At 38.9% G+C, this 20,915-nt stretch overlaps 1 protein-coding gene across 7 annotated transcripts in view; it reads left to right on the top strand.

The window, feature by feature from the left end:
- Positions 1-20,915, top strand: part of KLF12 (KLF transcription factor 12) — a 455,655-nt gene that overhangs the window by 420,399 nt on the left and 14,341 nt on the right. For all 7 annotated transcript variants that reach the window (XM_059902659.1, XM_059902662.1, XM_059902657.1 and 4 more), the window contains one exon: positions 12,211-12,368. In XM_059902659.1, the coding sequence (XP_059758642.1) occupies positions 12,211-12,368 (158 nt within the window). The remainder of the gene's footprint in view (positions 1-12,210; positions 12,369-20,915) is intronic.

Raw genomic sequence — 20,915 nt, 5'->3', positions numbered from 1 at the left:
TGTGATTTTTCTCTTCATATTTTCTATTGCTTCCTGGTTCAGTCTTGGAAGGTTATACCTTTCTAAGAATTTGTCCATTTTTTCCAGGTTGTCCATTTTATTGGCATAGAGTTGCTTGTAGTATTCTCTTAGGATGCTTTGTATTTCTGCGGTGTCTGTTGTAACGTCTCCTTTTTCATTTCTAATTTTATTGAATTCTATCCCTCTTTTTCTTGATAAGTCTGGCTAATGGTTTATCAATTTTGTTTATCTTCTCACAGAACCAGCTTTTAGTTTTATTGATCTTTGCTATTGTTTTCTTTGTTCTGTTTCATTTATTTCTGCTCTGATCTTTATGATTTCTTCCCTTCTATTAATTTTGGGTTTTGTTTGTTCTTCTTTCTCTAGTTCCTTTAGGTGTAAGTTTAGATTGTTTATTTGTGATTTTTCTTGTTTCTTGAGGTAGACTTGTATTGCTATAAACTTCCCTCTTAGAACTGCTTTTGCTGCATCCCATAGGTTTTGGATCGTCCGGTTTTCATTGTCGTTTCTCTCTAGGTATTTTTCTGATTTCCTTTGATTTCTTCAGTGATCTCTTGGTTATTTAATAATGTATTGTTTAGCCTCCATGTGTTTGTGTTTTTTATGCTATTTTTTCCCCTGTAATTTATTTCTAATCTCATAACGTTGTGGTCGGAAAAGATGCTTGATATGATTTCAGTTTTCTTAAAATTACCCAGGCTTGACTTGTGACCCAAGATGTGATCTATCCTGGGGAATGTGCCATGTGCACTTGAGAAAAAAGTGTAATCTGCTGTTTTCGGATGGCATGTCCTATAAATATCAATTAAATCTATCTGGTCTATTGTGTCATTTAAAGCTTCTGTTTCCTTATTAATTTTCTGTTTGGATGATCTGTCCATTGATGTAAGTGAGGTGTTAAAGTCCCCCACTATTATTGTGTTACTGTTGATTTCCTCTTTTATAGCTCTTACCAGTTCCCTTATGTATTGAGGTGCTCCTATGTTGGGTGCATATATATTTATAATTGTTATATCTTCTTCTTGGATTGATCCCTTGATCATTATGTAGTGTCCTTCCTTGTCTCTTGTAACATTCTTTATTTTAAAGTCTATTTTATCTGATATGAGTATAGCTACTCCAGCTTTCTTTTGATTTCCATTTGCATGGGATATCTTTTTCCATCCCCTCACTTTCAGTCTGTATGTGTCCCTAGGTCTGAAGTGGGTCTCTTGTAGACAGCATATATGTGGGTCTTGTTTTTGTATCCATTCAGAAAGCTTGTGTCTTTTGGTTGGAGCATTTAATCCATTCACGTTTAAGGTAATTATCGATATGTATGTTCCTATGACCATTTTCTTAATTGTTTTGGGTTTGTTTTTGTAGGTCCTTTTCTTCTCTTGTGTTTCCCACTTAGAGAAGTTCCTTTAGCATTTGTTGTAGAGCTGGTTTGGTGGTGCTGAATTCTCTTAGCTTTTGCTTGTCTGTAAAGCTTTTGATTTCTGTGTCGAATCTGAATGAGATCCTTGCCGGGTAGAGTAATCTTGGTTGTAGGTTCTTCCCTTTCATCACTTTAAGTATATCATGCCACTCCCTTCTGGCTTGTAGAGTTTCTGCTGAGAAATCAGCTGTTAACCTTATGGGAGTTCCCTTGTATGTTATTTGTTGTTTTTCCCTTGTTGCTTTCAATAATTTTTCTTTGTCTTTAATTTTTGTCAGTTTGATTACCGTGTGTCTTGGCGTGTTTCTCCTTGGGTTTATCCTGCCTGGGACTCTCTGCACTTCCTGCACTTGGGTGGCTATTTCCTTTCCCATGTTAGGGAAGTTTTCAACTATAATCTGTTCAAATATGTTCTCTGGTCCTTTCTCTCTCTCTTCTCCTTCTGGAACCCCATAATGTGAATGTTGTGTTTAATGTTGTTCCAGAGGTTTCTTAGGCTGTCTTCATTTCTTTTCATTCTTTCTTCTGTATTCTGTTCCGTGGCAGTGAATTCCACCTTTCTGTCTTCCAGGTCACTTATCCGTTCTTCTGCCTCAGTTATTCTGCTGTTGATTCCTTCTAGGGTATTTTTCATTTCAGTTATTGTATTGTTCATCTCTGTTTGTTTGTTCTTTAATTCTTCTAGGTGTTTGTTCTTTAATTCTTCTAGGTCTTTTTTAAACATTTCTTGCATCTTCTCGATCTTTGCCTCCATTCTTTTTCTGAGGTCCTGGATCATCTTCACTATCATGATTCTGAATTCTTTTTCTGGAAGGTTTCCTATCTCCACTTCATTTAGTTGTTTTTCTGGGGTTTTATCTTGTTCCTTCATCTGGTACATAGCCCTCTGCCTTTTCATCTTGTCTATCTTTCTGTGATTGTGGTTTTTGTTCCACAGGCTGCAGGATTGTAGTTCTTCTTGCTTCTGCTGTCTGCCCTCTGGTGGATGAGGCTATCTAAGAGGCTTGTGCAAGCTTCCTGATGAGAGGGACTGGTGGTGGGTAGAGCTGGCTGTTGCTCTGGTGGGCAGAGCTCAGTAAAACTTTAATCCACTTGTCTGCTGATGGGTGGGGCTGGGTCCCCTCCCTGCTGGTTGTTTGGCCTGAGGCAACCGAACACTGGAGCCTACCTGGACTCTTTCATGGGGCTGATGGCGGACTCTGGGAGGGCTCACGCCAAGGAATACTTCCCAGAACTTCTGCTGCCCGTGTCCTTGTCCTCATGGTGAGCCACAGCCACCCCCTGCCTCTGCAGGAGACCCTCCAACACTAGCAGGTAGGTCTGGTTCAGTCTCCATTGGGGTCACTGCTCCTTCCCCTGGGTCCCAGTTCACACACTACTTTGTGTGTGCCCTCCAAGAGTGGAATCTCTGTTTCTGCCAGTCCTGTCGAAGTCCTGCAATAAAGTCCTGCTAGCCTTCAAAGTCTGATTCTTTAGGAATTCCACCTCCTGTTGCCAGGCCCCCAGATTGGGAAGCCTGACGTGGGGCTCAGAACCTTCACTCCAGTGGGTGGACTTCTGTGGTGTAAGTGTTCTCCAGTTTGTGAGTCACCCACCCAACAGTTACGGGATTTGATTTTATTGTGATTGCGCCCCTCCTACTGTCTCACTGTGGCGTCTCCTTTGTCTTTGGATGGGGGCTATCTTTTTTGGTGAGTTCCAGTATCTTCCTGTCGATGATTGTTCAGCAGTTAGTTGTGATTCCGGTGCTCTCACAAGAGGGAATGAGCACACGTCCTTCTACTCCGCCATCTTGAACCAATCTGGCCTTGTTATTTATATATACCTGTATGAGCAATTAAAAACTGTTTCAATAATTTATGTAAGTACCAGATAGTTAACTGATATAATTTCAGTGCTCTTTAATAAAACAAATCTCTAGTGGAACATAGACCTGGTTAATGACAAGCGTAAAATAGATGGAAGCTGTGTGGATGGTCATGTAAAAAGTTTATTTATGGTTCCTTTACAGTATCTCATTAGAACTGTATATTTGGAACCAATTATATATGTTTTAATATTTAAGACACAGAGTCTTATTATATACTGTCCTTGCCTAGGGTATATCCAAACAACTACCTTAAGACTGAATCTGCCTTATAAGAAGATCCTCCTGATATGGAAAAATTAACCTGTTTATATCAAATTCTGCCCTAGAGCAGTGTTATGGTGAGACTCCAGTGTGTGCCCTTGGGAATGTCCTCATGGGGCAGACTGTGTTTCCCAAGTTCCTTTCTCTCTTCCTTTCTCATCACCCTTTCCAGCACCTACTGATATGCCAGCTTCTGGAGAGGCATGCATGTGACCACATCTTCATTCTTGAGGAGTTTAAAGTTTATCTTTAATGAAATAAGGAGAACTTATTTTTCTAACTTAGCGCAATTCTAGAGGGTCTCAAAATCAGAGGGGTTGAAGGGCCACACCAATAAGATAAATGCATAGTGCTGTCCTTATAAGGCAACAGGGAGTTGTAGGACTCGTGCCAACCTGGGGAGGACAGCACCTGCCTTAAAGGCATTCTGATTAATTAATCCTGTTCAGACCTAGAAAGTATTTTTTTTAGGTTTAAATGATCCATCAAGCTATATCTCCTGGCATGAAACATAATTTAAACCCCAATGTTTCCTGAAGAAATTCTGTGGAAACGTTCTTCTGAATATTTCAGTAAGTTATATGTCTTCTGTTCCATGTCCAGTGTAATTCAGAAATCCACCCTTGTGGGAATTCCCTGGCATCCAATGGTTAGGACTCCGTGCTTTCACTGCTGTGGACCCAGGTTTGATCCCTGGTTGGGGAACTAAGATCCCACAAGCCATGAGGTGCAGCCAAAAAAGAAAAAAAAAGAAATTCGCACTTGTTTCAGGACCCTTGTTCCATTCGGCATTATGAATTGATTTTATGGGGAAAAGTCTTTACAATGCCTACAGTGTTCCCCCAAAAGAAAATTTTGAATAGATATTGCATATCTGAAATGGATCTTCTTTGTTAACAAATAATCCTCTCTCAACTTATAATATCAATTCATCATAAAAGTTTGATAGTATAAGCAATCACAGCAAATGCCATTAATGATTCATTTTTGTCTGTTTATCTATTTTACTTTTTGCTTACACAGCTTATGATTTTACTTACTTGCTAAAATATGATGAATCAGGAAAACAGCAGAGCCTGTAACAGTTCTGAGTATTTTAATGGTCCTAGATAGTAATGAAAAATACTTAGTAGCAGCTGTTATTTTTAAGGAAAATCATGATATACTATGAATCTATCTGCAGACCCACCTAAAACTTCGTTGGTAAACCCATTATATTTTAATTAGTAGGAGATTTCATTTATTAGAATAATAATTAGAAATACACTTGGACACATTCTGTTCATATGAAAAAGTGTCAAATTCTAGTGGAATGTATGCCAGGAGTGAGCTTTGGGACATGTTTCAGCAAATGTATTACTCTTGATTTATACATTTTGTGAAATGGATTTATTTTTATTGAATCCAGATTTGAATGTAAAGTGGTGTATAATGTTTTAGTCACAGCTTCTGGAGAGATTGGCAACTACTAATCTTACAATTTCAAATCTGCTCAAAAGTAGTTTTCTGTAGGAAACTATGGGCAGGAATGAAAGAGGTGAATCTGTGAATCAGTGAATCTGTGCTGCCTTGGAATGTAGCTTCTGGGGACCAGAGGGTGAATGTATCTAACGCCTTTTCCCCAATTCATGTCATAGAAAAGGCACTGACATGGTTTAATGGAAGCTAGATAGAGTCTGTGATAGTATGGAAGAGAAATATAAAGATTCCTGCTTCTGAGAGCCATCTGCTGGCTAAGAGAAAGCCTGCAAAAAACCCACAAATGTCTGGCTTGTCCACGTGAATAGAATCTCAATTACTGAGATTTATGTAACTCTGGTTTAACTGAAATTCTCATCAACTCTTTTTTTGGCATGTGGCCTCGATATTGTTTTTTGTATCTTTATTGGAGTGTAACTGCTTTACAATGGTGTGTTAGTTTCTGCTGTACAACAAAGTGAATCAGCTATATGTATACATATATCCCCTTATCCCCTCCCTCTTGAGCCTCCCTCCCACCCTCCCCATCCCACCCCTCTAGGTCTTCACAAAGCATCGAGAGCTGATCTCCCTTGCTATGCAGCAGGTTCCCACTAGCCATCCATTTTAATTTGGAAGTGTATATATGTCAGTGCTACTCTCTCACTTCGTCCCAGCTTCCCCATCCCCCGCTGCATCCTCAAGTCCATTCTCTGCATCTGCGTCTTTATTTCTGCCCTGCCACTAGGTTCATCAGTACCGTTTTTTTAGATTCCATATATATGCATTAGCATATGGTATTTGTTTTTCTCTTTCTGACTTACTTCACTCTGTATGACAGACTCTAGGTCCATCCACCTCATTACAAATAACTCAATTTCATTCCTTTTTATGGCTGAGTAGTATTCCATTGTATATATATGCCACATCTTCTTTATCCATTCATCTGTCGATGGACACTTAGGTTGCTTCCATGTCCTGGCTATTGTAAATAGTGCTGCAATGAACATTGTGGTACATGTAGCTTTTTGAATTATGTTTTTTTCAGGGTATATGCCCAGTAGTGGGATTGCTTGGTCATATGGTAATTCTATTTTTAGTTTTTTAAGGAACCTCCATACTGTTCTCCATAGTGGTTGTATCAATTTACCTTCCCACCACCAGTGCAGGAAGGTTCCCTTTTCTCCACACCCTCTCCAGCATTTATTGTTTCTAGATTTTTTGATGGTGTGGCCTCGATATTTCATTCTCAACGTGGTGTTTGATTTACTAACAAGGAAGTAGTTCTTGCTTCCGTCTCTTCTGTGGCAGAAGCTGATTCAGAATTCCCGTAGGTGATATTTATGTCCTATTGAAAACGATTTTAAAGCAAACTTTGGAAAACAGTACAAAATATTCTCTTAAAACTGAATGTTCCCCCTTCCCTTAAGGTAACTCTGTCATGCAACCAACTCTAAATGCTTTTTGGTACAATTGTAAATAAACTAAAATTTAGTTTTTTACAGGGAAGGAACTAGTTCTGTGGTCTTGATGGTCAAGGAAGACTTAATAGCATACCGCTGCCAAACTCAGTCTTCTAAAAACATGTCCCTGGAAGGAAATATATATTTTACAACAACCTTAACACAGTATTTTTTAAGTTAGATTAATAGTAAGTAATTATACTGAGTACCTCTACTGGTAGTATTAATAAAACAGTTTACCTTAAAATTCTCAAGAGAAAAGTATATTATAGCAGGCTACATTTAAGAATGCTTTTATGAGCTGTTGTTTTCTATAATAGGATTAGAGGGGAAATTTAAATGATACAGATTATTTTGTTGCTTTTTCATATTGTGTTATATGCTGGTTTATATTCCTGTTTACCTGAGTCAATAGAACATATTAACTAGTATTGGGTTCTGGAGTCAATCCACCACTTGGGTTCAAATCCTGGTGTGGTCACCAACTTTGTTTTGGCCTAGGTCTTAACCTCTCTTTGCCTCAGTTTCCTCATCTGTAAACTAGAGGTACTAATAATATTGACCTCCGAGAGTTGCTTTGAAGCTTAAAGCATTTAGAGCAGTGCCTGGCGCATGGTAAGCATTCTGTAAATGTCAGCCGTCATGGTTATCGTCAGCCATCCTCCTTGGCGTTCTGTTGAGATGATGTGAATTTGCTGAAGCACCTTCTATCCCTCTGTTTTCTGCTCTTGTTTTAAAATTTAGGATGTGTGTGTCCTCCCTTCCCAGCCTTAAACGAATGTCCTGGCTTTTTTTTTGCTAACTCCTATAGAAACTCCAATTTCAGTGAAGGGTGTCTCATCACACTCAGGTCACACGTGACAAATGGCCTTTTATTACGTGCTGATTACAGTTAACCTTCATTTCTTTCATGGCAGCCGTGTGGTGCCTTCTATTTAAATAGAGCTGTTCCTGGATATGACTTTTCGAGCCTCTCTGGGTTTATTTCTAATTTAACTTGCCATTCCAAGTGGGACTATTGTGTAAGTGAAGGAGTGATGCACTCATTTGTTTTCTCTACATCTAATTCTTACAACGCAGTGCCTGTGAGGCCCCCTCGGGCATTCATTCACTTTTCTAAATGGTGGAACCTTCTGGGGAAGGGAGTGGGCCTTTAGTTATTGTTCTTTTGAACTGCACGGATATGTTTATTAGTGCAGTGTCTGGGAATACACTAGCAACTCTTTTACCCTGACCATTTTCATCGTACCGGGCTTATTACCAAGGATTATTGGAAGAATCCTCTGCTGGCGTAGGCAGTAGTTTCTTGCGCATTTCCATTCTTCAGAACAAGGCCAACTTTTGAAACACACAAGTCAGTGTGCGTGCGTTTGAGGATACCTGAAGTGCTTTGGAAACAAAGGGCACATGGCTTTCAGAAAGCATAGGAAGGGTAGAATAGAAACACCCAACATGTAATTATAGCTGTTCTGTTACCAAATACCGTGCTTTTGAGCCCCAGAGTGAGACGGGACAGGATGAGTTAGAATCATTCCTTCACCCTTTCGCGCTCACCTAGATGCTTACCTAGGATCAAAGGGAAGCTTTTTCTTTCATTCACCAGCATCTTGTACGTGTTCAGAGGGATCTCAGCAGTCTCCCACTGAGAATTTTAATTGTAAGCCATGCTTTAGAATGCCATTCTCTTGAACTTAGAGCAAAGAACCAAGACACTTATATGTACATGTGGTTTTTTATTTTTTTAAACTTTTTTTTTTTTTAATAAATTTATTTGTTTTTGGCTGCGTTGGGTCTTCATTGCTGCAAGCGGGCTTTCTCTAGTTGTAGCGAGCAGGGGCTACTCTTCGTTGCGGTGCACGGGCTTCTCATTGCAGTGGCTTCTCTTGTTGCGGAGCATGGGCTCTAGGCACGCAGGCTTCAGTAGTTGTGGCGCACGCGCTCAGTAGTTGTGGCTTGCAGGCTCTAGGTGCGCGGGCTTCAGTAGTTGCAGCACACGGGCTTAGTTGCTCCGCGGCATGTGGGATCTTCCCGGACCAGGGCTCGAACCCGTGTCCCCTGCATTGGCAGGCAGATTCTTAACCACTGCACCACCAGGGAAGCCCTGTACGTGTGGTTTTAATGGTTACCCAGAATCCCAGATATTCAGTAGCCACTTTGTATACTATAGCGTTTAAAACATGAAATTTAGGGAAATGAGAGTAAGAGTGGGAATTGAGTGACCATTATTGGAAGATTTGCAGTCAAAGGATCCTCGTAAGGATTAATTAACCAATTAAAGATTCACTAATTAGTTGATTATATTAAATTAAAAATTAGGTATACCTGACTTAATACACTCTTCCATTCATCCATCTATTCATTCATTCTATTTAGCAAACATTTCTTATATGCCCACAATGTTCTAGGCTCCAGAGACACAAAAATACTTGGTACCAGCACCGTGACTATCAGATTTCCTGCCATGGACTTGGCGTGGCCAAACACCCAACCCACAATTGTCTTCCACCTGCAGTGCCCCCTAACTGTAGGATCATGCCGTGGGCCCCAGTACAGCAGCAGTCCTTTGTGGAGTTGGGTTGTCCTCTCCTCTTCCTGTGTTCTTTAAGCTCTTCTGCACTTTTTATTCTTTTTCACTTCAGCCCCACTTACCTTCCTGCCTTTCCACAAAGAGATCAAATAAGTTCTGAAAGGTACAGGCTAGCCTAAGGTTCTTTGATGTCTTCTGAGGATGTCTGTACCATTTAAAAAGGGGAACCAGGGAAAATTTTACCCACTGAATATCATTTTAAAGCTAGTTTTTGCTGGATCCAGCTATTCATTGCACATACCTTTTTAAAAACTATTTTTATCATCATCATCATCTTTACACGAATACCTTTAGGTGGTTGTTCTTCATAATGTCCTAAAACATTTCACTTTAAAATGAGGAAAACCAGGGTATGAAGTTTTGTAGAACATTAAGGCCATCCACCTAACCTGTCTTCATTTAATATAAATTCAGAAATCTGAATGCAGTAATTTTATACCATTCTATAGCCCTTGCTTTCCCTTCTTTGCCTGCCATATAGTTCAGTAGTTGATTGACTATATAGCAGCATTACTTCAGTCCCTTAAAGACCTACTTAGTAGTTACTTAGTTTTTTATTTCAGATTTATTTTTCACTCTTCTCTGTATACATGTATACATAGCAAGATAAATAGCTAAAGTCAACTATGGGCAAACAATATGTGTGTGTGATTATGCTTAGTTACATTTAGTCTTCTGCATATTAGTGTGTAGAAATTATTGTACAAAACAAAGGGTTCTTATTATAGACTTTAAGTTATAATTTGAAGGAAACAAATGCCATATCATATTCTCAATTTAAAAGATGTCAAACATACCACAACGTGAAAGTTTCCATTTTTGAGGGCTCCCAGTGACAAGATCCATATTTGTTTTTATGACTAGATATTCAAGAAGTGAATTACTGTTGCCCTATTATCACACACACAGTCTTAATTATTTGCAAAGATCACAGCCTATGCCAGAACATACCTTGTTAGGAGTGACCAAAGCTGTTCTCTCATGGGCAAACCTGTCACACTATTTTGACTCTTTTCACAATAGTCTCCAATCCCTACAACTGAGTCAATGGTGTGGAAAACCACAAATCCGTATTGAGTGATAAGAAGGCTGAAAAAGTGGCTTAGCCGTCCCATATGTTCTTTCCTTCAACTACTAGAAACCTTGCACAAAACTGTTTAAGATACTAGTAGATAAACATCATTTATATTTGATCTTATCTAATAATATGAAGCTTTGGCTACTGAATCTGTTATTTGTACAAGTGAAAAGATGCACTGAAAACCTAAAAGGCACGTACATGGAAGGAGACATTCAAAACATGTTCACTGGAGCAATGTTACAGTGAAATATTAGAAATAACTTATATGTCCATCACCTAGGAAATGGATTTTAAAATGCTGGGATGATATTCTTTGGACTACTCCCGTATTTCATCTGAGTCAAGTATCAACCAACTACAGCCCATGGATCAATTACAGCCCACTGTTTGTTTTGTAAATAAAGTTTTATGGGAACATAGCCATACTCATTTGTTTATATATTTATCTATAGCTACTTTCATGCTACAATTGCAGGGTTGATTTGTTACAACATAGACTGTATGACTCTCAGTCAAAATAAAATATTCACTATCTAGCCCTTTACAGAAACAATTTACCAACTCCTGATCTAGGTTAAAACACCATCTATTGTAAAATACACCATTACTTTATATACCACTAAGAAAGAAAAAAAAATATGTCAAACTATGACAAGCTGTCAAATGTCAGAAGCATCCTGCTTTTAGAGACATTAAAATATTAAAATATTCATCTTAGAATCAATGAACTGTGGTATATAGCATTTCAAGTAAACAATACAGTGTATCAATATGAACAGATCTCAGACCCTCGGTGTCGAGTAAACAAAAGTCAAGTGTAGGACAATTTGCAGAATGATGTGAACAGCATATTATTTATATGTCTCTTAAAAAACACCAAACAATATAATGAGTTTCCATGAATGCAGATATATATCAGTGAGCATGATTTAAAAGAATTGGAAGAATTTAAAGAAAGCTGATGATAGAGGTTTTCCCTGGGAGGAGAAGGGACCAGGATAATGATAGAAGGAGGGAGGGGTATCTTTATCTGTTGTGTTCAGGTTTTCCAAGGATTGATTTATTAATAGAAAAGAATTTTAAAAAGCATCAAAGCATGGAAAACCTGGAAAAAAGTAATGTCAAAGTATTAATAGTGGTAAATTTTTTATAGTAGGAATATGGGTGATTTCTTTTTTTTAGTGTATTTCACTGTAATTTTCAAGAACTTCATGAATAACTAAAGAAGATGAGTCATGTTCTTCATTTCTATCTCAATCAAAAGAGATTAAGGTTGGAAGAAGTACATGTTAATCAGTTACCTGACATTACAAACTAATCCTGTTTTTCTACTGTGGCATTAAGGTTAAACAATGTACAAGTCAGGGCCAAATTTCATAGTTAAAACTTTTTTTCATAATGTGGTACAGCTAATCTTTCAATACAGTGAACTTTATTCCTCACCGTGAAAAACCACCAACGAGAAAAGTCAAATGTCAGGTGCATTTTACAGAACTGAAAAAGCTTGTCATGAGTCATGTTATTGATGTACTGATGTCATTTCTTTCAACCCGACCTTACTTGTTTTGAAATTACGTTGTGATTTTACACGATTTTATATGTTATCACATGCAATTCAGACCCTCATGTTACTTATTAAATGCATTCATTTTGTCATTTGTCTATGGCAGATCTTCCTAAAATATTCTCTGTAAGTGTCTTCACAAGTTCAAAACTTTGAGGGATAGTTTTAACACCGCCAGATTATTTCTTTTGATGATGGGGATCTACTCACTCACCACTGCTTTCATTTAGTTTTTGTTTTTGTCATTTTGTTGTTATTTTAAGCATGTCTTTCTCTCCCTAGGAGTGTTTCATCAAAAATAGGTCTAGCTGCCTGCCTTCAAGATTAAGAAATGAAATGTGTCCCAGAAGGTGACAGCGGGAAATGTGGACATGGGACCTTGAGTCTGTATGAAGCTGCAGTCTATGAGCCTCAGGTCTCATGGCACTGGAACCAAACAGAGTGCTGTATTGCTCACCATTTAAATCTACTTTTTCTTTTTCCAGTTCAATCTCACCATTTAGTATTGAGAGCACAAGACGCCAGAGAAGGTCTGAATCCCCAGACTCCAGAAAACGGCGTATCCACAGATGTGATTTTGAGGGATGCAACAAAGTGTACACAAAAAGTTCTCACCTGAAGGCTCATCGAAGGACACATACAGGTACAGCCCTGCAGGGCTTCTCACCTGAGGGTCACTGAGAGTCCAGAAAGGGCCAGCTGCTTGGCTTTGGAGCCATGAGTGTGCTGGAATGTTCTGTGCTCACCCAGCATATGTGCATCCTATGTTCCTTTCTGAGTGGAGTACATTCCCTCTCTCAGTTGAAAAAAGGCCTAAGTCTTCGTGAAGTTTAGCAAGCAAAGAAGTATTTCTTCTGTGTCTTGAGGACTTTTAAAATAATAGTATGAACACAGTGGTCTAGCCTTTTTCATAATCAGCGTTGCCGCTTAATCGTTGTCTAGTTATTGGGTTTTAAAATGTCCACATAACATACCAAACAAGCTGAACAAAATCATTCTCTTAAAGTTATCGTTTTCACCACCACTTAGATCATGTTTTTCTCCCCTTGATCTCATCCCCCAAATAACCAAACAGATAAACCTCCCCACCAAAAAATGAAATAAGATTGACATATACATAGCACTGTGAAAAGTTTAAAACAATACTTCCACATCATTCCATTTGATTCTTACTGGTATTTTTTTGTATAAGGAGAGGATTTTGCGTATTCACAGTTTGCAAAGAAGGAAATTGAGATCACAAGTGATTCACTGACTTTGTCACCATCCATTCACCCATGCATCTACCCAGGAGAGAAGCCAGTGACTCTTCACTTAGCTCTGTACCCACCCCACCCATCCTCTACCCTGTGTGTCCCTCACCTGGCATCCCCTGGCTTCCTTGGCTTCTGGATCCCATTGGGTACCATCAGTGGGAGGCTCTGGAAAGAGACCAAAGGTGGAAGGAGGGACCCCCAATTACAGAACCTTTTTGTCAGAAAAGTGACTGGTGACTGGAATGTGTGAACCTCAAAGAAGCAGAGAGAAGAGAGAAATTCATTCACACGCATTCCTGGTAGCAACGTGCTATAGAGCCAGTAACTATCCTCGACAGGAATCGGCCTCCAGCACCTGCCTCTATCTGGGAGCTTCACGTGTAACAGACTCCTGTGGGGCTGCGTAAATCGTGCTCCCATCTCAGATACATTAAGATAACCACACTGTATAAACTGTTTCTCAGCTGAGGTAGCAAAATCATTTAAATCGTCATTCTTTGCCATTTATTGAGTCATGTTCTTATATCAGATTATTTGAAAGCTGCTTTACAGAGACTTTCATGACTCTGATCGTTAAGATGGGATATCTTTTTGTGTGTGTGATGAAGTTATAGCACGGGATGCTTGCCTGAAGTCAGAAAAGCTTTATAGAATCTGGAGTTTACTTCTGCTTATCTAATACATTAATACTATTACTATTTCTAAGGTAATTCAACACAGTGTGCAAACCGTCACTTCCATCTTTCCTCCCTGTTCCCACTCCTTATCCCTTTTCTACTTAATTCCAGATTCTTTCCTCTCCATTGATCCAGAGCTTTCCCAGGAGAGGTTTTCATCTATTTCTTCGGCACTATTTTTGAATCAATTTTCTTTCTTTCTTTTTTTTTTTTGGATCTGAAAAATTAAGCCATGTAATATTTAAGTTAAGTTTTTATTGAAGTTAGTTGATTTACAATGTTGTGTTAGTTTCAGGTGTACAGCAAAGTGATTCCGTTTTACATACACATATATCTTTTTTTTTTTTCAGATTCTTTTCCCTTAAAGGTTATTACAAAATATTGAGTATAGTTCCCTTGCTATATAGTAGGTCCTTGTTGGTTATCTATCTTATATAGAATAGTGTGTCTTCGATTTTCTCATTAAGGCCAAGAATGCGTATAAAGACATGAAAGTTGAATAAGCATGTTTCACCCTATCAGTAGACAGTGAATACAAATCAGAGGAGTAAGTATGATCAGCTCATATTACTGACTTCTTATGGGAGCATTTCAGTTAAAGAAAAAAAAGAATGACCTTTCTTCAGTGAATCCTCGTATATTTTGAGTTACTCCTATTTTCCTTGAACTTTCCAAAATACTTATTATCCCCGTTTTCACACAGGCACCCTCTATTTCATTTATGCAGGTGATGAACAGTGAAAGAGAGGAAAAGGTTTAATGAGGTACTATTAAAGGATTTAATGTTATGGCATGATAGGATTGCATCTTATAGGTTTTAATATAGATTGTGAAAGTGGGGGAGATGTGATGTGTGCGTTATAATTCAAAGCAATATAAACCTTTAGTGCTGAAGCAGAAGTAATTAGTTTGGCTTATTAATAAGATGAAATCATCGACTCCTAGGGTCCGAATGGACCTTATATGTCACCAAGTCTAGTTCATTTCCTAGTTAGAGGGATCCTTGGGTGTCATCTTTCACAGAGAACCAGTCCCTATACTATGCAGTATTCTGCACACTTAGCATATTTTTTCTTTCATTTGATCCACACAATAACCAGTGTCATTATCTCCTTGGTATGAGCGTGACTCCCGGTCAAGTCTTATTTCCCATCTCTCCTTAAATGCCTCACGTGACAGAGAGCTTTTTCTTGTGCAAGACAAGTTGGGTGACATTTCTGAGGGCAGAGTCCTCGTCTCTTACAGCATTGAATTGTCTCGTATGGCGTTGTTTGGCTCCCGTTGTCTCGTTGTCCAAGGGAATCGCTCCAGCCATCACAGTGTAAATTTCACTTCCGGGACCCTGGTGCTCCTCTCAGCACTGTCATGGACCACTCGTATCTTCATCTCTCCAAGCCAGACACCCGCAGTTCTCTCAGCCACGTTTTCCTAGGTATATGCCAACATATCACAGTATCTTTTAAAGTTTTCACACCACAAATTGAGGGAAGAGCTCTTGTTAATGGACATCTCTTAATGGATGTAAAGATAATGTTAAGTCTTTTAGCAGTTGACTCTGTTAAGTCACCTAAATCAAAAACTGCTGAAAACTGGATCTTCCCACACCCTGTACCTATAACGGATTTCTTTTCAACTTAAACATGCAGTGTTGTATTTGTCATTGAACCTGTCCCTCAGATGATGGGTCCCTAAACCCTTGGGAATAGTGGGTTTCCCGTCACTGAGGTGTTTTGCCCCAGGCTAGATGACCTCTTGTGGGAGATACAGGACAGAGTCATTACTATGAGGGCTGCACATACCCTTTCAAGTCTGGGAAATAATTATACTGCATCCATTTTATTGACTTGGGCTCATTATTCTAATAAATTGAAAAGATTTTGGAGCTCTCCCTGCCCACCTTGCTTTTACTTTTTTAGCATTCTCCTTCAGCTTCTCCATTTTTCCAAGTACTGAGTAGAACATGTTCAAGGAAAAAGCCCTGAGATGTGATGTTGGAGACTTCCATCCAAGTGGGTCTTAATTTATTAACTTATAGCTAAGAATCCATTTAGTTGTCCTACTCCAATCCATGTTTCTTGATCTCACAGCTGCATCCAAAAGTCCTTGTGAAATTCCTGCTCCAAACCCAGATATGCCAACTTCATCCATCCACTTAGCAGAGAAACACTTACTCTGCTCAAGGCAGAGTCTCCTAAACTACCAGTCAAATAAGAGTACTTTTAAAAAGAAAGAATGAAATTTGCTTGATTTGCTGCCACTGGTTCAAAGTGAGCCCATACTGGTTTCTGATTTATAATTACATGCAAGATTTCATAACTTCGGGTTCAAAGTAAAATCAACACTAGTTCTATAGGGATTCAGGTTGACTTGCTTTGATTTTAATAAATATCTTCTTAGCCTTACCTTTGCTTCAGGCATATTGAGTAAGTTATTTGTGTGTGACCAGTAATAATGAATGTGAAGTTTGGGATTATAACAGATGACTTATGAGAACTACACACGCGATGGGAGGTGAGCAAGGGGCAACAGACACTTTCTTTGAGAAAGTCACGTTAATTCTACCTTTAACACTTGATCTTTTGTGCTTTATTAGTACATGATCAGTCATCTGTTTAGGACTTATACGTACAGTAAATTAAACATATTTGTAGGAGCGTGAAAGAGGATCATTTTCTATGTATTAACAAGGAATTTAGAGTACAAAAAAAAAAGACATGCTGAAGAGTACCTTTTAAAAATAATTAAATATCGTTTCATAAATGTGCAGTTTAGATAATAACATAAAGATTTGACCAAATCTTTTTAAATGCCTACTAACACCTGTCTGTGGTAAGTTGTTTAAGTCACGTTCAATAGAAGGAAAAAAATATATCTCGGTCATTGCATCCACCCCTTTTGTCAGCAGGTACGTTTTTCCTACTCACTGGTCTAAATTGTGTGTTTCCTCTGCATGAAGCAGTGTGCAGTGTATTTAAATGAATATGCAGTGTATTGAAATTAAAGGTCATTTAAATCTCTGCTAAACATAACTACCATGTATTAATACAATGAGTTTCCCTCACTTTAAGAATTTCATTACTTATTAAGTGATCTAAATATGAATTTTAGAAAAAAATGGTTTTATGAGTTTGGTATTGCTGTTTAGAATTCTTATTACTTTCTAAATCTGTATGCCATTGTGTTTTCTAAAATGCGGTTCAAGCAAATAACACTCAGGCACCAGTGATTCTTACAACCACTAGATGGCGCACTACAACCAGATGTTGGGTCTAGTCTAAGAGGGTCCAAGGAAGAGTCAGCTAGAACCCTCTAGTGGTACGTTTGACACGGCGTGATGATCACTGCTCTGCAGAATATTATAATTTAATGATGAACAAGGAAACGGCAAGATAAAGATTTAAAACCAGATTTTTAAAAAAGTAGTTTTGACCTATAAAAATGTTGTCTCAGATGAATCTGAATTTGAAAATTTCAACTTGGTATCCTGCTCTCTAATAAATCTGAGGCTCATTTAGCCAATCTTGTCTAATATTCATTTGAATTCATGTGAAAACGATACACCAAAGTTTTAAAAATTAGTAAATATAGAGCAGCGACATTTCTTATCTGTCTGGCTTTAGCAAAAATAATTCATATCTGAATTTTGCACATCAAGGAAGTTAACTCATATGGATGCTTTAAAAATTTTAACCAATTTTGATTTAAACGTCTCTAAAATATGTCCTTCCCTACCTTTACAAATGAAAGAAATGATGTATTATTTAGCCCTTCCCTTGAGGAATGAAGACTTTGTAACTAATATCATGAGCTATAATTAATATCAGATAATGACTATGCGTGTGCCCGCACACGCACACACACACACCCCAGTCCAAAATGCTTGTGGATTCCATGCTTCTTCACTTTCTTTCTTGTCTCATTACTTCTCATTGCTATTCCTATATTTCTTGCTTTTAATTTGACATCTTATTTTATTGAATGAGATTCTGAAATGATTTGATGATATCCTACAAAGAAAATCATGAGCTATGTGACAGCTGTGCATTTTGGTGGCCTTTTGTTCACAATTCTTGGGGTTGCTAGATCTTACCTTCAGGCGATGGGGTGCTGCTTATACTTTCACATCTATCTTCATTAATTAAGTAACTCATTCCTTATAAAGCTCCACGTCAGACCCTCTGTCTAGATTCATTGTTAGATAAAGCATAGGGCTTAGTGATGCCAGGATAATGAATCACTTAAGAACAAACTGACGTTTTTCAGGTAAAAATCCTCTGCAAATAAGCTCTTTGCGGATCTTGGCCAGAGAGCTCACAGATACGCTCCATATTGGTAACTGCGAAGAAATAGGAAGGTATCATAGAAAAAGCACTAAATTTGAAGTCAGGCGACAGAAATTTGTCTTTGGCCCCTAACTGGCTTGTGCGCTTAGACAAGCTACTTAACTCTGTGTATCTCAGGTTTTGTATTTTTTTAACTTTGAACATAAATATAGCAAATTGTTGCATAATTACCACAGGGGGCCTCATTTTTATATCCCCAGTGAATACAGTGACTAACACATTGTAAGGACCCAATCATTATTTGTTGAATTGAAATTGTGTATGTCTGGATATTGACGTGGTTATATATTATTAATATGAGCAGTAGATTCAAGGCAAAAAAGTTTAGATAATTTAATATATCCTCATCACAATCAGCTGTAATTATATTATCTCTTTACTTCAGACTCAACTAATTTAATATTTATATAATGCAGAAAAAAGTTGAAGTAAAAGTATTATTTAATCAGCCCTTTGTCATCATTTTTATAATGATAGTATAAATAATCTTTTCAGGAACGTATTTTAAATACTTAGTAAAACGTAGTCTTTTATTTGAAAGGACCTATTCATAGACAAATTCAACAAGACAGATATTTATTGAGCATCTTCCATGTCTAAGGCTCTATAGATTTTTCTTGAAAAAGGCAGAAAGAGGCAGAACTCCCATCTTCAGTGAACTTGTCCATAAGTATACTAGGTAAGATCCATTGAACAGTCACAACGAAGGCCAAGTATACAAAGTCTTATAATAAAGATACAAGTAGAATAACAAAAGAACACCATGGGAGTTGTCTGTTATGGCCAGGGAATTTGGGGACACCTTTCTAAGCTGGGCGTGCAAGACCCTTCTCATCTGACTCCTGTTCATCCGTCAAACCTCGTTTGCTGACCCCATCCCAATTTCCCCCATTCCCCACCCACACAAATGAACCAACTTCCAAACATGCCCAGCTGTATGGAGCTCATTGGTACGTTCTTGCCCTTACCTGAAATGGCCTGCCTGGGCACCTCCATTTTTCCTTCTTGAGTTGGTAAACTCCTATTTATTTTTGGAAACTGCCTCAGTGTCACCTTGTCTGTGAAGCTCTCTGACCACCCTCCTTCCCTAGGCAGGTAGAATTTTTTCCTCCGTGACCCTGGAACACTTGGACATTTCCTTGTTGCAGCAGCACAGTGGGCAGAGAGGATCTTTTTTTTGTTTGTTTTTTGGTTTTTGGGGGGTTTTTTTGGGCCGTGCTGTGTGACTTGCGGGATCCTAGTTCCCTGACCGGGGATCAAACCTGGGCCCCCTGCAGTGGAAGCATGGAGTCCTAACCACTGGACCCCCAGGGAATTCCCAGTCTTTCTTGAAAGTCAACTTTGCTTTGTTAGAAAGCCAGTGAGAAGACAAGGACCAGGAGCATTAATAATTAAACTGGAGGTAGCAGGACATAAGACAGGGAAACAGAGCAGTAGAAGTTGGTACTGGTGAAAGGTGGTGAAACTCTAAAAAGAGGCAGACCATCTTCATGGAGATGAACTGGAGAGGACATTTGGAAGGCAGAACTGGCAAATGTAATAATCGGGTTGGGGCAGGTAGAGAGTAACCGATAGGAAAGAGTCCAAGAAATCTCGCCAACTGGAGAGATGTATGACTTGATACCTGAGTAGATGGGCTTGTCTTCTTTCCAGATATCAAAATAGAAGGAGGAACATGTCTCGTCTAAGTGGTAGATGCTGAATAACGTTTTGGTCACGTGGGGTTGCTTTCGGGCTGCCAACTGGAAATGTTGTCTCCCCTTCCATGGTGCTTGGGAGAGAGACTGAGGTGTAGACACTTGGGAATCTTTCCCTTATAAGTTGTGGTAGAAGCTGTGGAAACCAAGGAGAACCTATGCAAGTGAGAAGATGTCAAAGCCCAAATCTCAGTAAACATTTATGTCAGCGGTCCCCAGCCTTCTTGGCACCAGGGACTGGTTTCGTGGAAGATAATTTTTCCACGGACCAGGGCGGGGGATGGTTTGGGGATGATTCAAGCGCATTACACTTATTGTGCACTTTATTTCTATCATTATTACATTGTAATATATAATGAAATAATTATGCAACTGACCATAATGCCGACAGGAGGCGGGGCTCAGGCGGTAATGTGGGGGACGGGGAGCGGCTCTAAATACAGAGGAAGCTTTGCTCGCTCTCCCACCACCCGCCTCCTGCTGTGCGGCCCGGTTCCTAACAGGCCACGGACCGGTACTGTTTGGGATTTGGGGACCCCTGATTTATGTGACGCCTTAAAGGAAGGCGTCTACAAAAGAAACTGAGGAAAAGGTAACCAGAAACAGGAAGATAAACGTTGTCCCTACATAGAAATATAAACTCAGCCACGTAGAGTATTATCCTTAGACCTTGAACTTTTTACTTCCAGTAAAGTACATTTTTAGTATAGGGTATTTTTAACTTCATTTACATTTGATTTCTAGAGGAGAGGGGCTGGCCTCCGGGTTAACACAGTGTTTGTCTTGTAAGTACTAGTTCATATTCTCTCAGTCTGCTTGGCCAGTTCTGACTGGATATCCTGGTTTATGAAAGCAGTGATTTAAGGTGTTGAGAGGCATTGCAGGGTAGTGGTTAGGATTGTGACCTTGGGTGTCAGGCTCCCTGGGTTGAAATCCTCCCTCCATCCACCACACACTAACTCTGGGTGAAGTGGGGTTGGTTACAGCAACTACAGTTAGGGTCGAAGTTAAATGAGTTCAGATCCATAAAACTCTTAGAGCTAAGCGTGGTAGATGGAAGACGCTATATGCTGTAGCAAATATTATTTTCATCAAAGAAATCCATTATATAATTGCATGAAAAAAAAGACCCACTTGGTCTTGTTTACACGTAATGAAAAAGAGAATTAATTCAGTTCCGACAGTTCCATAGGGCAGATACTAACATACTGATCACT

The sequence above is a fragment of the Balaenoptera ricei genome, chromosome 18 (genome assembly GCF_028023285.1).
Source record: "Balaenoptera ricei isolate mBalRic1 chromosome 18, mBalRic1.hap2, whole genome shotgun sequence".
In the NCBI taxonomy this organism is placed as follows: domain Eukaryota; kingdom Metazoa; phylum Chordata; class Mammalia; order Artiodactyla; family Balaenopteridae; genus Balaenoptera; species Balaenoptera ricei.
This window is presented reverse-complemented; position numbering and strand designations above follow the sequence as displayed.